General features: G+C 32.7%; 2 protein-coding genes across 4 annotated transcripts; both read left to right on the forward strand.

The window, feature by feature from the left end:
* Window positions 1-912: 912 nt before the first annotated feature.
* LOC107938212 (putative PAP-specific phosphatase, mitochondrial) lies at window positions 913-4504 on the forward strand. 3 transcript variants are annotated; one of them, XM_016871296.2, is made up of 9 exons: window positions 913-1194; window positions 1314-1410; window positions 1587-1689; window positions 2020-2231; window positions 2371-2430; window positions 2794-3182; window positions 3373-3451; window positions 3524-3574; window positions 3970-4504. In XM_016871296.2, the coding sequence occupies exons 1-9, from the start codon at window positions 986-988 to the stop codon at window positions 4117-4119; spliced, it is 1350 nt and encodes a 449-aa protein (XP_016726785.1). In that variant the 5' UTR covers window positions 913-985; the 3' UTR covers window positions 4120-4504. The 3 variants fall into 3 exon arrangements, with proteins under 3 accessions (XP_016726785.1, XP_016726784.1, XP_016726786.1); XM_016871295.2 differs by having other exon boundaries at window positions 916-1189; window positions 1300-1410; XM_016871297.2 differs by having other exon boundaries at window positions 916-1189; window positions 1300-1410; window positions 3373-3427.
* Window positions 4505-9160: 4656 nt separating this feature from the next.
* Window positions 9161-10897, forward strand: LOC107938214 (transcription factor MYB102). The gene is made up of 4 exons (XM_016871301.2): window positions 9161-9237; window positions 9342-9560; window positions 9676-9805; window positions 9891-10897. The coding sequence occupies exons 2-4, from the start codon at window positions 9428-9430 to the stop codon at window positions 10705-10707; spliced, it is 1080 nt and encodes a 359-aa protein (XP_016726790.1). The 5' UTR covers window positions 9161-9237; window positions 9342-9427; the 3' UTR covers window positions 10708-10897.
* The last annotated feature ends 1096 nt before the right edge of the window (window positions 10898-11993 follow it).

Raw genomic sequence — 11993 nt, forward strand, 5'->3', positions numbered from 1 at the left:
TGGGTTGCGATTTCCTGTTTGTTCAAAATAATCGAACATTCCTTTGGAATTTCATTCATGTCTTTAAAAATTCTTCAAAACCAAGGTAATGTTCGATGTTTGGCAATTCAGGGAATCGTGCCCTATTGTGCTGGGTTGCGATCTCCTGTTTGTTCCAAATAATCGAATATTCCTTTAGAATTTCACTCATGTTCTCCAAATTCTAAAATAAGGCAATGTCCCATGTTTAGAAATTCGAGGAGTCGTGCCCTACTATGTTGGGTTTCAATTTTCTCGTTGGACTAAATAATTGGACATCCTTTTGCAGTTCCAACATATAAACTTTTGGAAGTTAAATTTATCATGTTTTCGAGGGTATAAAGGATCATGTCCTATCGTGCTGGATGTGATGCTATATTCCTCTGAAACAAGAGAATTTTGATGACTAACTCGGGTTATTCAAATGTTATTAAAAGGAACCACATTTCAAAAACATTTTTTCTTAGACATAAGGACAACATCTAATCGATTTGGTACCAATTTTGGGCGTAATGAGGGTGCTAGTCCTTCCTCATACGTAACCGACTCCCGAACCCGTTTTCTCAAATTTTGTAGGCCAAAATCGTTGTTTTAGTAAGCCAAAATGTTTTATTAAAATGATCAAACTTCTTGGTGATCCAATCACACCTCATCAAAAAAGATTGATGGCGACTCCATATTTCGTTTTCAAAATCGATCCCCATTTTTTTTTAAATTTAAGAAGATGGTTTCGACACAAACTATATTACTTTTATCCCCTACATTAATAGGGACAGCCACGAATGTTAACATGGATAATAAACCATAATAAAAAAGAAACGTGAAATAGCAAAAAATCAATTGAAAGATGAATTCTTTAAGGGCGAAAACGGAGACTTATCCAAGGCTCATAGGCCGAGTGGGAGAAAATCCTGTGGCTCAGTCCAATTTCACCTGGACTATTTGAAACCCATTTTAAAATAACTGTATGTGCGGAGTTCATCGTACACGGCTCACCAACGGCAAGGAAAGAAAACGTTTTCCTTCAAATCAATATCAGGCTTCTTTGTTTCTCCGCCCCATGATTCCCGCCATGGATCTTCATCTCCTCCGTTCTTCTACCGGCTTCTCTGCCATCCGGTTCTTCCCTCGCTACCCTTCTCCTTCACCTCTTCGCAGTAGACTCTTCATAGTAAGGTCCACTCTTACTCCTTTCACCTGAACCCGCACTATTAAAGTACAAATTTTCTTACCTTCAATTTCCTACTGGTATTATTCTTTTATTTGGTGGAAACATTAAAGAAACAAAAATTCAGGTCGAATCTTCCTTTTCCAAATGAGAAAGCCAAGTACCACAGAGAACTTGAAGCGGCGGTGGAGGCTGTGGAGAGAGCTTGTCGTCTTTGTGTCGACGTAAATTCACTCAAAAACTTGAATCTTACCTCTCGTTCTTTAGCCATTGCCTTGGTTGCATTAGTTTTCAGATGTATTTTCTTACTTTTTATCATTTTATTATTTCTCAGAATTCTAATTTACTCATTCTAAAAATTGAATCATTATAATAGTTTGTTATTTATTTTCTATTATAGGTGCAAAGGTCTCTGTTCTCTGTTGAAGGGCGGATTATCGAAAAGAAAGACCAAACTCCGGTCACAGTGGCAGATTTTGGAGTTCAGGCTCTTATTAGTTTAGGTAATTTCAACAATGCCTCAATGTTTTATAATAATTTTTTTTTGTGGCATATTTGCTTAATTACTAGGACTGAAAAGAAAATGTTTGATTTTTGAAATAGAATTTAGCATACAGTAATAAGCTTTCGCCATAATTGAATTCACCTTGGGATTAGACGTCATGGTTCTGTCCTATTTTCCAATGAAAATATATGATTTATGCTGTACTGCTGTGGCAAAAAATGTGTCAAATGACAAATCAAATGGTGCTGTCTTGTTGATTAACGAGTAATAAAGTTTAAATGGTTGAAACAAAACCTCACTTGTGTTTATTCTTGGCTTTCTCTGATAGAATTAAGTAAATCATTCCCTTCAATTCCATTGGTGGCGGAGGAGGACTCTGGTTTTCTCCGTTCAAACAATCTGGTGGATCCTGTAATAAGTGCAGTATCTGATCAAATGAGCTTCAACATGAAATCATTGTCACATGATGATGTGCTGGAAGCAATTGACAGAGGTGGCAAGAATGCTTTTGCTATGGGAACAAAGCCAGCCACATATTGGGTACAATCTACATAGACTTACCTGTAAACAGCAGTTTTGACTTTTGCTGATGGAAAGAAAAAAAAATAGTTTCCAGGTAGTCTGGGTCATGCTTGGGATGTACTTTATTGACATGGTTAGGTCCATAAACTTGATGCAGATACTGGATCCGATTGATGGCACCCGAGGGTTTGTAAAAGGGAGTCAGGCCTTATATGTGGTACGGCTTAGATTCTGCTTCGATTCACTTAATCTTTTCATTTTGTCTAAGTGCCATGAAATATCTAATAAATTTAGTAGGTCTAGCACTAAAAAGAAAAAGTACCTTATTGGACTTCTGTTGTACAGTAATGATGCATTACATTCAAATGAAACATTTACAATTCTAGCTTAGTTCTTGCAATAAAATCAACATTTGAGAAGTTCTTTGGATATTTTTGATGATTGCAAGATTCAATAAACCTTGATCTTGCTGTTGTTAAATGTATATGTAGTTTTTCCACTTTTAATGATGTTCTGCTATTACATAAGCATAATCTTTCTTTGTCACCTTCTCGGCTGAGGGCATCTTTTGATTCTTCAGGTAGGTTTATCTCTAGTAGTTGAAGGAGAGATTGTGTTAGGTGTCATGGGCTGCCCTAATTGGGTTGTAGACGCTACTTACAAGTCTATCACTCATGCCCAAAGTTATAGGAACAGTTCACCTGGATTGGGTATAATTATGGTTGCTCATGTTGGCTGTGGAACTTGGAAAAAGAGGCTAAAGAATATGCTCCATAGCTCAACTAAAATTTCATCTGATTGGACCAGATGCTTTGTTGATGGTTTTTGTCTGGTATCCGATGCCCGCTTCTGTATTCCAGAGAGTCAAACATGGGAATCATTGCCGTTATCAGTTTTATACAAAGCAAGAATTGATGATGACAATGTTGGGGATAAGGAAATTTGTCTTCTGTCTGCATTCTGTGGAAGGTTTGGTGTTTTTCCATGGCTATTTTTTCTGTTTTCTTTCTTGTATGATTTTCAATTCAATTTTCACTTCCTTGTTATCTAAAGCACAGTACTCTTTTTCTGTTATTTATTTGCTTCCTTGGTGATTAGACTTTCTATTTTGAATGTCTTTATTTCATGTGCGTGATATGCGTATCCTCATTGTTCACAGTTTATGCAAGTACTTAATGGTGGCTTCAGGTCGGGCATCTGTTTTCATTCTTCGAGTAAGATCTGAAAAACTTATCAAGGTATGAGTGTGATTATAGTTAAGTGAACACATAAATTGAGCAGTGATGCTTATATTCTTCATGACGATATAGGTGTGGGATCATGCTGTTGGTATGATATGCGTACATGAAGCTGGAGGAAAGGTAAGGGTTAGGCCTCATCCATGACAGAAAAATGTCATAGTATTTTCTGGTTGTGATCATTGTGAAACACATTTTCTAATAGCTTCCCTCGTTGCCTTTTCTGTATCAAGCTAATGATGTAAGAGGGAACAACGAAAACAAACATCCGTATGACACAGACATAGTGAATCTAGCATGCGAAAGAAATATGTTTAAGAATGATGGCAGTGATCTTGATAGATGTCTTGGGGACACTTACCCCATTCATCGCATCATACTTTCTTCTTCTTGGCTAGTTTAGTTTATGTCAAGTTCCATGTTGCTAGCATCTTGGTGTTACATATTGGTACTTGTAAAATCAACAATTAATGCATGGTTGTCTAACATGGTACATCAAATTCACACCGTTGATTCAGGTGACAGACTGGAAAGGAAGGGAACTTGATCTTGCTGCAGATAAAGTTGAACGGAGGATCATATACCCTGAAGGTGGGATTCTTGTGACTAATGGGAAAATCCATAATGAGATACTGGAGATGATATCTTCCATTTCATCAGCAGTTTGACATTGAACTGTACTCCATTGGTATACCTATTCGATTGTTTGATTCTTCGAATACCATTTAGGTTACGGTAAAACCTGCCTTTACTAAAATGAAAATTTAATTCCATATTGAAAGTTTAAATTTGAAAAAAAAAGAAAAAGAAAGAAATTATTCCATTGCCATTGTCCATTAGATTGATAGAGGGAACCTTCTTCTAGTTAATTAATTGTATTGAAAATGATGTCCTTTTTTCTTTCCGTTTTTGCCATTTTATTGGGATCTGGGATGGATTGACAATTCATTGGAGCTATCAATGTAATTAACATTGCTTCAATTGTAACTAAGCTTCCCTGGATTAACACTTCACCATGTAGTTGTTTTTCTCTTTAAGAAATTGTCTTTTTAAGTGTTTGCACTTGTTAACAGTATATGTCTACTATAATTAAAAACAAGTTTTATTTTTCTTTTAAATGTTAATTTGTCACCCTAGAAAGCACTCACGATATTTTCTCTTCAAAGTTGTCTTAGCAAGAATATTATGTTGTAGGAACTAAAGTTTGGATCTGATCTCAAACAATTTTATTGCCCTCTTCTAATTATAGAAAAAAATTCTTAATCTTTTATCATGGGCAGATGTTTGTTCGTCTCCTCTCTTCTTTTTAAATAAATAATAGAGTTTTATTACTAAAAGAAAAAAATGCAAGAAATATAATAAAAGAAATAGAAGAATTGAGAATATGTATTTATAATATAAGTGTTTAAGAAAAATAAATGAATGATTAACTTTTTATTATGAACATACATGTTATTTACAGTAAATAAAAAAATATAGACTTAAAATCTTATCTATACTATTATATATAAAAGGATGGGCCTCCTTACATGACACCTGTTTATTATTTTTGTCCTCTCCTTTTTCCTTTTACATGAAATGATAATGGTCAAATTTCACTTCTAATCGTTCTATTTCTTTTAGATTATATAAAAATATTAAATTTCAATCTTAGTCTCTATATTTTGTTTAAATTTGAGATTCAATATCTATATTTTAATTTTGACATAATTTATCACTCAACTTTTATAATATCATTAGTTAGTCTAAACACTTTATTTTGATTAAAATGTGAATTTTTTGAATTGTTAATACCATTAAAATTTTGTATTAAATTCAAGTTTTTTTATTATATAGATACCAAATGAGTATTTTTTTAAAAAAAAATTAAAATGTTACACCAACAAATTAAAAAAAAGAATTTTAATAGAGTTAACAAATAAAATTACATTTTTAAATTCAAAATATAAAAGAACTAAATCTGTAAAAAAATAAAATATAGAGATTAAATTCTAAATATACAAAAAAAAATAAATATATATATATTTATATAAGAATTTTAAATACATGGTAACCTTTTTTAAAAAAACTACTATATAATTGAATAAAAAATAACTAACCCATTAAATGAAGAAAATGGTGCTAATTTAAAATAAAGTACAAATATATTGGATTATGATATGGTGAACAGATTTAATGAATTATTAATGTTTGAATAAAAGATTCATATTCATTTACTGTTTAGTGTTTGCTGAATTAGCAAATCGAACCCAACAGCATATTTATTTATTTATTTATATAGTAGAAGTCCTTGATAATCTACCAAATCCAATTTTTTCTATAAAATCACCGCATGAAAAACGAACACGTATGCTACTTCTCACACAAGCAATCCTGGATTTTGCAACCTAATTACACTTATTATATTATAGCATCAATCATGCATATCGCCACTAAATATATTATTTTTATTTCTTACTTTTGACAATCGCGTCTCCATGTTTGAGTCATGGAGACATCAACTTTTTTTTTTTGAATAATAGAAAATAATATGTGTATTACTTAAATTAAACAAAACTTAATTTTAATTTTTAAAAAATTATTTTCATTGTTCAATTTTTAAATATCAAATCATATAAATTTAAGAATTATTTTATTTTATTTCTCATAGAGAAAGTAAGTTCATATTTTAAAATTTAAAAATAAAGTTTCATTTTCATATAACGAATGTGTTTTCCAATTTTCAAGAATTAAATAACGGGAGTTATTTTATAAAAATGAAAAGTGAAAATATTTAATATGTAGACTCTTATTATATTAATATTTAAATTAATTTTTTTAACAATAAATATCTAAAAAGCGATAACATAAAACAAGTTAACTAGAAGAAATAATCATAGGAGGAAGGTCAGCAGTAGTTTCTTTAAAGGATGGACACTTCTCATATATATGCATCTCATCATAATCTCTTTTATCAAGCTTAGCCATTTAATTAGTTTCTTTGTTGTGATATCTAGAGATGTATCGAAGGTGAATCGTCCAATCACGATGTAAGAGTTGCTTAATCAAGCATAACTCAGATAACATAATAAATATAGCACCCTCAATTAAAATAGTTTCTACAGGTAAAGCATTATCACATTCTAAAATCAATTACCTAAAACCATTTGACCATGCTAAATTTATAACTTTTAAAGTGAAATCTGTTAGATGTAATGTAATAAAATCTAAAATTTTCGTATTTAATAAGTTTGGTCGGATTAAAAATTAAAATCCATAATCTCAAACTTTTAACAACACTACCCAAACTTCATTAGCAATATAGGCTTAAATCAGAAGCAATTAAAACGGCATGAATTATGTTGACATTTTCTATTAATTCTAATATTTTATTTAAAAAAAATATCTCATTCGATTCTTGATTGTACGGATGAGTCATGATGTGATAGTTTATACTGCTATAAAAAGCAAGGTAATTAGTAAAGGAAAGCCAAAGTAGGACGTGTACAGGATTGGATTGGATTAACATTAATAGACTTAGTTAATTAATAAAAATAAAATATTATTGGACCACGTACACACGTAGTTAACCTAATAATTATGTCTATTTATAGTATAAAAGGCAAAGCATAAGTCAACACTGTTTGTAAAGTTACTTCCCTTCTATATACAAATCAAGACATCAATAGAAATACGTGTTTTATAGGCTGGTTAAGAGAATAAATATTGATTATATTTAAGATAAAAATTGAATTCTTAATCATAAGTTAAGTTTTAAAAAGAAGAAATATATTAAATATTATGTTACATTGTTTAAAATTCTACTTAACCATTATCATCGACTAGCTGGGTGAAGACTAGATTGGACATATACCGCCGTAGATTGTACGACGCATGCAAATGTACAATTTTAATTCATGGCAGAATCTTTATTTACCAAAATAGTGTTTCTGTTAATATACACGTGACGTGAGGTCATGTTATGTAGTTGAGCCGACTACACTTTTGGTTGGTCTATAAAAGCATAAAAGCCAGTCACAGAAAGTAAAAATGGTGTCTCAGCCACTTTAAACAATACTCCACTTATTAGTTTTGAGGACTCATCAATCTATTTTTATATTTTAAAAATAATTTAAAAGAAGAGAAAAACCAACATAGTTTTATTTCAGGACCCAATACCCTCCAGAAATGGGAGTGGTTATGATTGTATGGCTAGGTTTCGAAGGTTGGAAATGAGAACAAATGATGATGAACATAATGGTTTTTTTAGAGCTGAAATCGCCCATCATAAACGCCACCCATAGTTTACCTTTAGAGGGAACCCCACCTCTATTATAATTGCTTGCTTGAATATCCCCGAGTCAATGAAGTTGAGTTCTTGACGTTTTCCTGGAGACATGACACTAAAATCATCATATTTCAAATGTACCTCACAACTTTGACTTGGAGGCAATTAATTACTGTATATAAAGTTTATTTTATATAAAACTCTTTTCTACCTTTAAACAGAAATTTGCAAAGCTCATTCAACAAGTTTTGTGTATATTTAATTGCGGCAAAAAAGGAAAAAAGGATTAAACTTTGTGGATTGATAATTTGCCCATGATTTAAATGCAAGCTTACAAGTTACTCCCACATGACCAAGTTAACGTGTTCAAGGGTTAATTCCAATTTTTTATAATTAGTTGACAACAGTACTCAGTTTTACCGTCGAATTGGAAATGGATAAACCTCCCTATCCCCCGGCCTATTGCCGATGAAGCTAGGGTTCTATGATAAACATGTTTTTGCAAGTTTTATCGGAATTGGTTTTTTGACGAAAGCTTCTACCGAATATCGATAAAAAGAAATAAAGAAAGTCAAAGGATGGGTGGAATAAAATTATACGTAAATACGCAAAAATCAAACTTTCGCCTTTTTTTTTTCTTGTGCGTCCTTTGTTTTATATATGTTGACTAATTACAGTATGAAACCAGAAATTAGAATGTGGAAGGCATTACTCTAGAACAGCTAGAAAAGTGCAATTTTGGAGATGCCACCCCCCCCCCCAAAAAAAAAAATTCCGTCACTCATCCCATGAAATTTAAGCACATGTGTTATTTTTTATTTGAAATTTTTGAATCGATGGAAAGATTTCTATTTAATGCAACAAATGGAATAAAAAGGAAACCATATATAATTAACCATGTATTTATTATAAATAATGGATAAAAACAGTTAAAATCATATATATATATTGAACTTCCACTTTAATTAAGCCTGAAATTGAATGGATGGGACCTTTTTTCAATTGTCTTATGCACAATAAATGTTCATATATTTCGGCAAACACCCAACTCTATTATTGCCATCCTCCAATTAAATGTTTCCCACGCATTTACATATTTAATAATATAAAACATGTTATTGAGTTGATACGAATCCCCGAAAATGACCATGTAAAAATATTATTATAAAGGAGAAAATAACTTTATTACCCTCTTCTTGTGGGAACAGAATTGGTCCAGCAAAGCGGCTTCCGTGGGCAAACCCGTCTTTTGATTCGTAAACTGTAATGTCACACCGCCGGCGAAAGTCAAAGCCAATCTTCGTAAAATTGCAGCCATGCAAATGCAAAATGATATCTAGGGCACGTGGCTGTTTGATATTGGTGACAGCTAATTGAATTATGTAATACAACACATTTTATTTATAATAAATATGACGGGATCACACACATGAAATTTAGATATCAAAAGCTCCCGCCGGCATTTTTTTTTCTCCCCTACACAAGGAGGACACGTTGCCATAGTGATAAACAGAGGACGGTGAGTTACCCTTCACTTGCTATTTATACAAGTACGTTGCTATACGGACCCTACATCTCTTTGCTGCATTTTCTTCTCACTTCTCTTTCTCTCTCGCTCGCAAGGTCTTAACCCAAAGCTAAACCTTATTTCTGTAACATTATAACCAAAAGGGCAAAGCTTTTTTTGTTGGGAAGCTGTAACAGTAAGCATGGGAAGATCACCTTGTTGTGATAAAAATGGGCTCAAAAAAGGGCCATGGACGCCGGAAGAAGATCAGAAGTTGATTGATTATATTCAAAAACATGGGTATGGAAATTGGAGGACGCTGCCGAAGAATGCCGGTAACTATTATTTTTACCTATTGTATTTTCTTATCTTAATTTCTGGTTTTGATGGATGAGCTATAGTGCTAATTGGTTTATGTTTTTTTTTATTTGTTAATAATAATAATAATAGGTCTTCAAAGATGTGGAAAGAGTTGCCGTCTTCGATGGACTAATTACTTGAGACCTGATATCAAGAGAGGAAGATTTTCTTTCGAAGAAGAAGAGACTATAATTCAGCTACACAGTATATTGGGCAATAAGTGAGTTTCTTGTTTATTTTCCCTTGGCTCTTTTTTACTTCTATAATCCTTTGTTTTCTTACATTGTTTTGAATAATATTTACAGGTGGTCGGCTATTGCTGCTCGGTTGCCTGGAAGAACAGACAATGAAATAAAAAACTATTGGAACACACACATTAGAAAGAGGCTTCTTCGCATGGGAATAGATCCGGTGACTCATAGTCCTCGGCTGGACCTACTCGACCTATCCTCCATACTAAGCTCATCTTTTTACAACCAATCCCAAATGAACATTTCAAGGTTACTGGGTGTGAATTCCTTGGTTAACCCAGAGCTTCTAAGGCTGGCCACTTCTTTCATGTCATCTCAACGTGAAAACCAAAACCACAAGTTCATCTTTGATCATAATGTTGAAGATAACCAGCTTTGGAGCTCCCAAGTCCAGGACCAGTATCAACAACCATTAATGCAGTCTAACCATAATCATCTGCCAACGCAAGTCCAAGAAATCCCAGCTTGTAGTATTCCTTTTTCCAATGAAGCAGAGCTCATGAATCTGGACCAATTCCCATCAAATTTCTCACACTTAAATGACTGGCAAAGCAATGCAATGCCTTCGAATTTGACGGAGGATTACGTGCCGCTACCGACAAACTATGACTATTACGCCACTGATCATCATCATCATCAAACCGTGAAGGATCCTTCATCATCCGAAACCTCAAATTTCCAATCCAACAACAGCAACCAGAGTTTCAGCTTCGCGTCAGTTTTATCAACGCCTTCCTCAAGTCCAACTCAATTGAATTCCAACTCAACATACGTCAACAATAGCGGCATTGAAGAAGAACCAGATAGCTACTGCAGCGACATTTTAAAGTTTGAAATCAGAGATAGTTTGGATGTTAATGATTTCATGTAGGTCCAAAATCAAAACTCACAAAAAGGAGTTTCCATTTATGTGCTTTCATTTTTCTTTTTTGGACTAAGTCGGGTGGGGGGGTGTCGATACTTGTAAAATTTTCTACAAATAATTTATTTTGTTGTATTTTTTACCCTACGGCAAGATCCTACCATTTCCTCCTCCTTTAAAAAAAAAAAAGTTATTTCAATATCATGGAAAGGTTCCATTATTAATATTGCAAGTTCCACGCCTTTTTTTATTTATTTATTATTTTTAGATTCTCGTCATCTTAAAATGTACATAAATTTATGTTTAATACATTATCAATATATTCATTGATAATATAAATTATGTAATATTCTATGTCAAAATATTAAATTAACAGTTAAAAAGTTATCTCTGTTTATTATAAAAAAAAATAATGTATTGTCAGCTCGTATATATTTAATCTAACAAAAAAACAATATATTAGATTTTTGACACAAAATAATTTAAGCAACATCTAATTTTTAGTTCTTCCCCAAAATGTGCAATCTTTGCCTATAACTAGAAAGTTTAAGCAGCAGAAAGTGCTAGTATTACTTAAATTATTTAAATCATGAGATAAGCAATCATAAGAGAGAAAGATGTTGGGTTCCAAAGAAGAAGTCAAAGTTCCGGCAGGATTTCCGGCAATGGAGTCTTCATGAATAGGAGACGTGTCCGTGCCACCTGTAAGGGAAACTGTCTTTTTCAAGCAGTGATGATTGATAAAAGTAAATTGTGCATGGAGTATTAAGATAATGCCCGAGGTTTGACCTAGAAATAGTAAACAAAATAAATAAATAAATAAAAAGGAAAAAGGAAGGGGCACTTGTCGATCTGCTAGCGGCGACCAAATCCGTGGGGTGGAGATTGGGACCACCATTACAATGGAGATATTGCTTTTATTGAAAAACATAGCGTGGCTCTTGTGCTGTTTTCTCCCTTTATTATCTCTCTTAATTAATACCCGTCATCGTAAACAAGAGCCTAATGTTTCAATCACCACAGCATTTGGGTGGACACGTGGGCTCAAACATTTAGCTGCTTCGAATCAGTAATTTTACGCATCCTTCTTGGTGGAGTATCAAGTATTTAATTCAGTTTGGAGTAAAAATTGTTTTTAGTTAAAGGTTTCACTTGGCTTGATTGCCATCCAATTTAACTAGCAAACGTTAACAAAAAAAAAAAACTGCAATTTTTGTAATAATTCCATATATTCAGAATCTATTTAGAGTATAAATCTTATTATCATCATATGAATTCACATGATCTGTATTAAA

Source organism: Gossypium hirsutum, chromosome A05 (genome assembly GCF_007990345.1).
Source record: "Gossypium hirsutum isolate 1008001.06 chromosome A05, Gossypium_hirsutum_v2.1, whole genome shotgun sequence".
Taxonomy (NCBI): domain Eukaryota; kingdom Viridiplantae; phylum Streptophyta; class Magnoliopsida; order Malvales; family Malvaceae; genus Gossypium; species Gossypium hirsutum.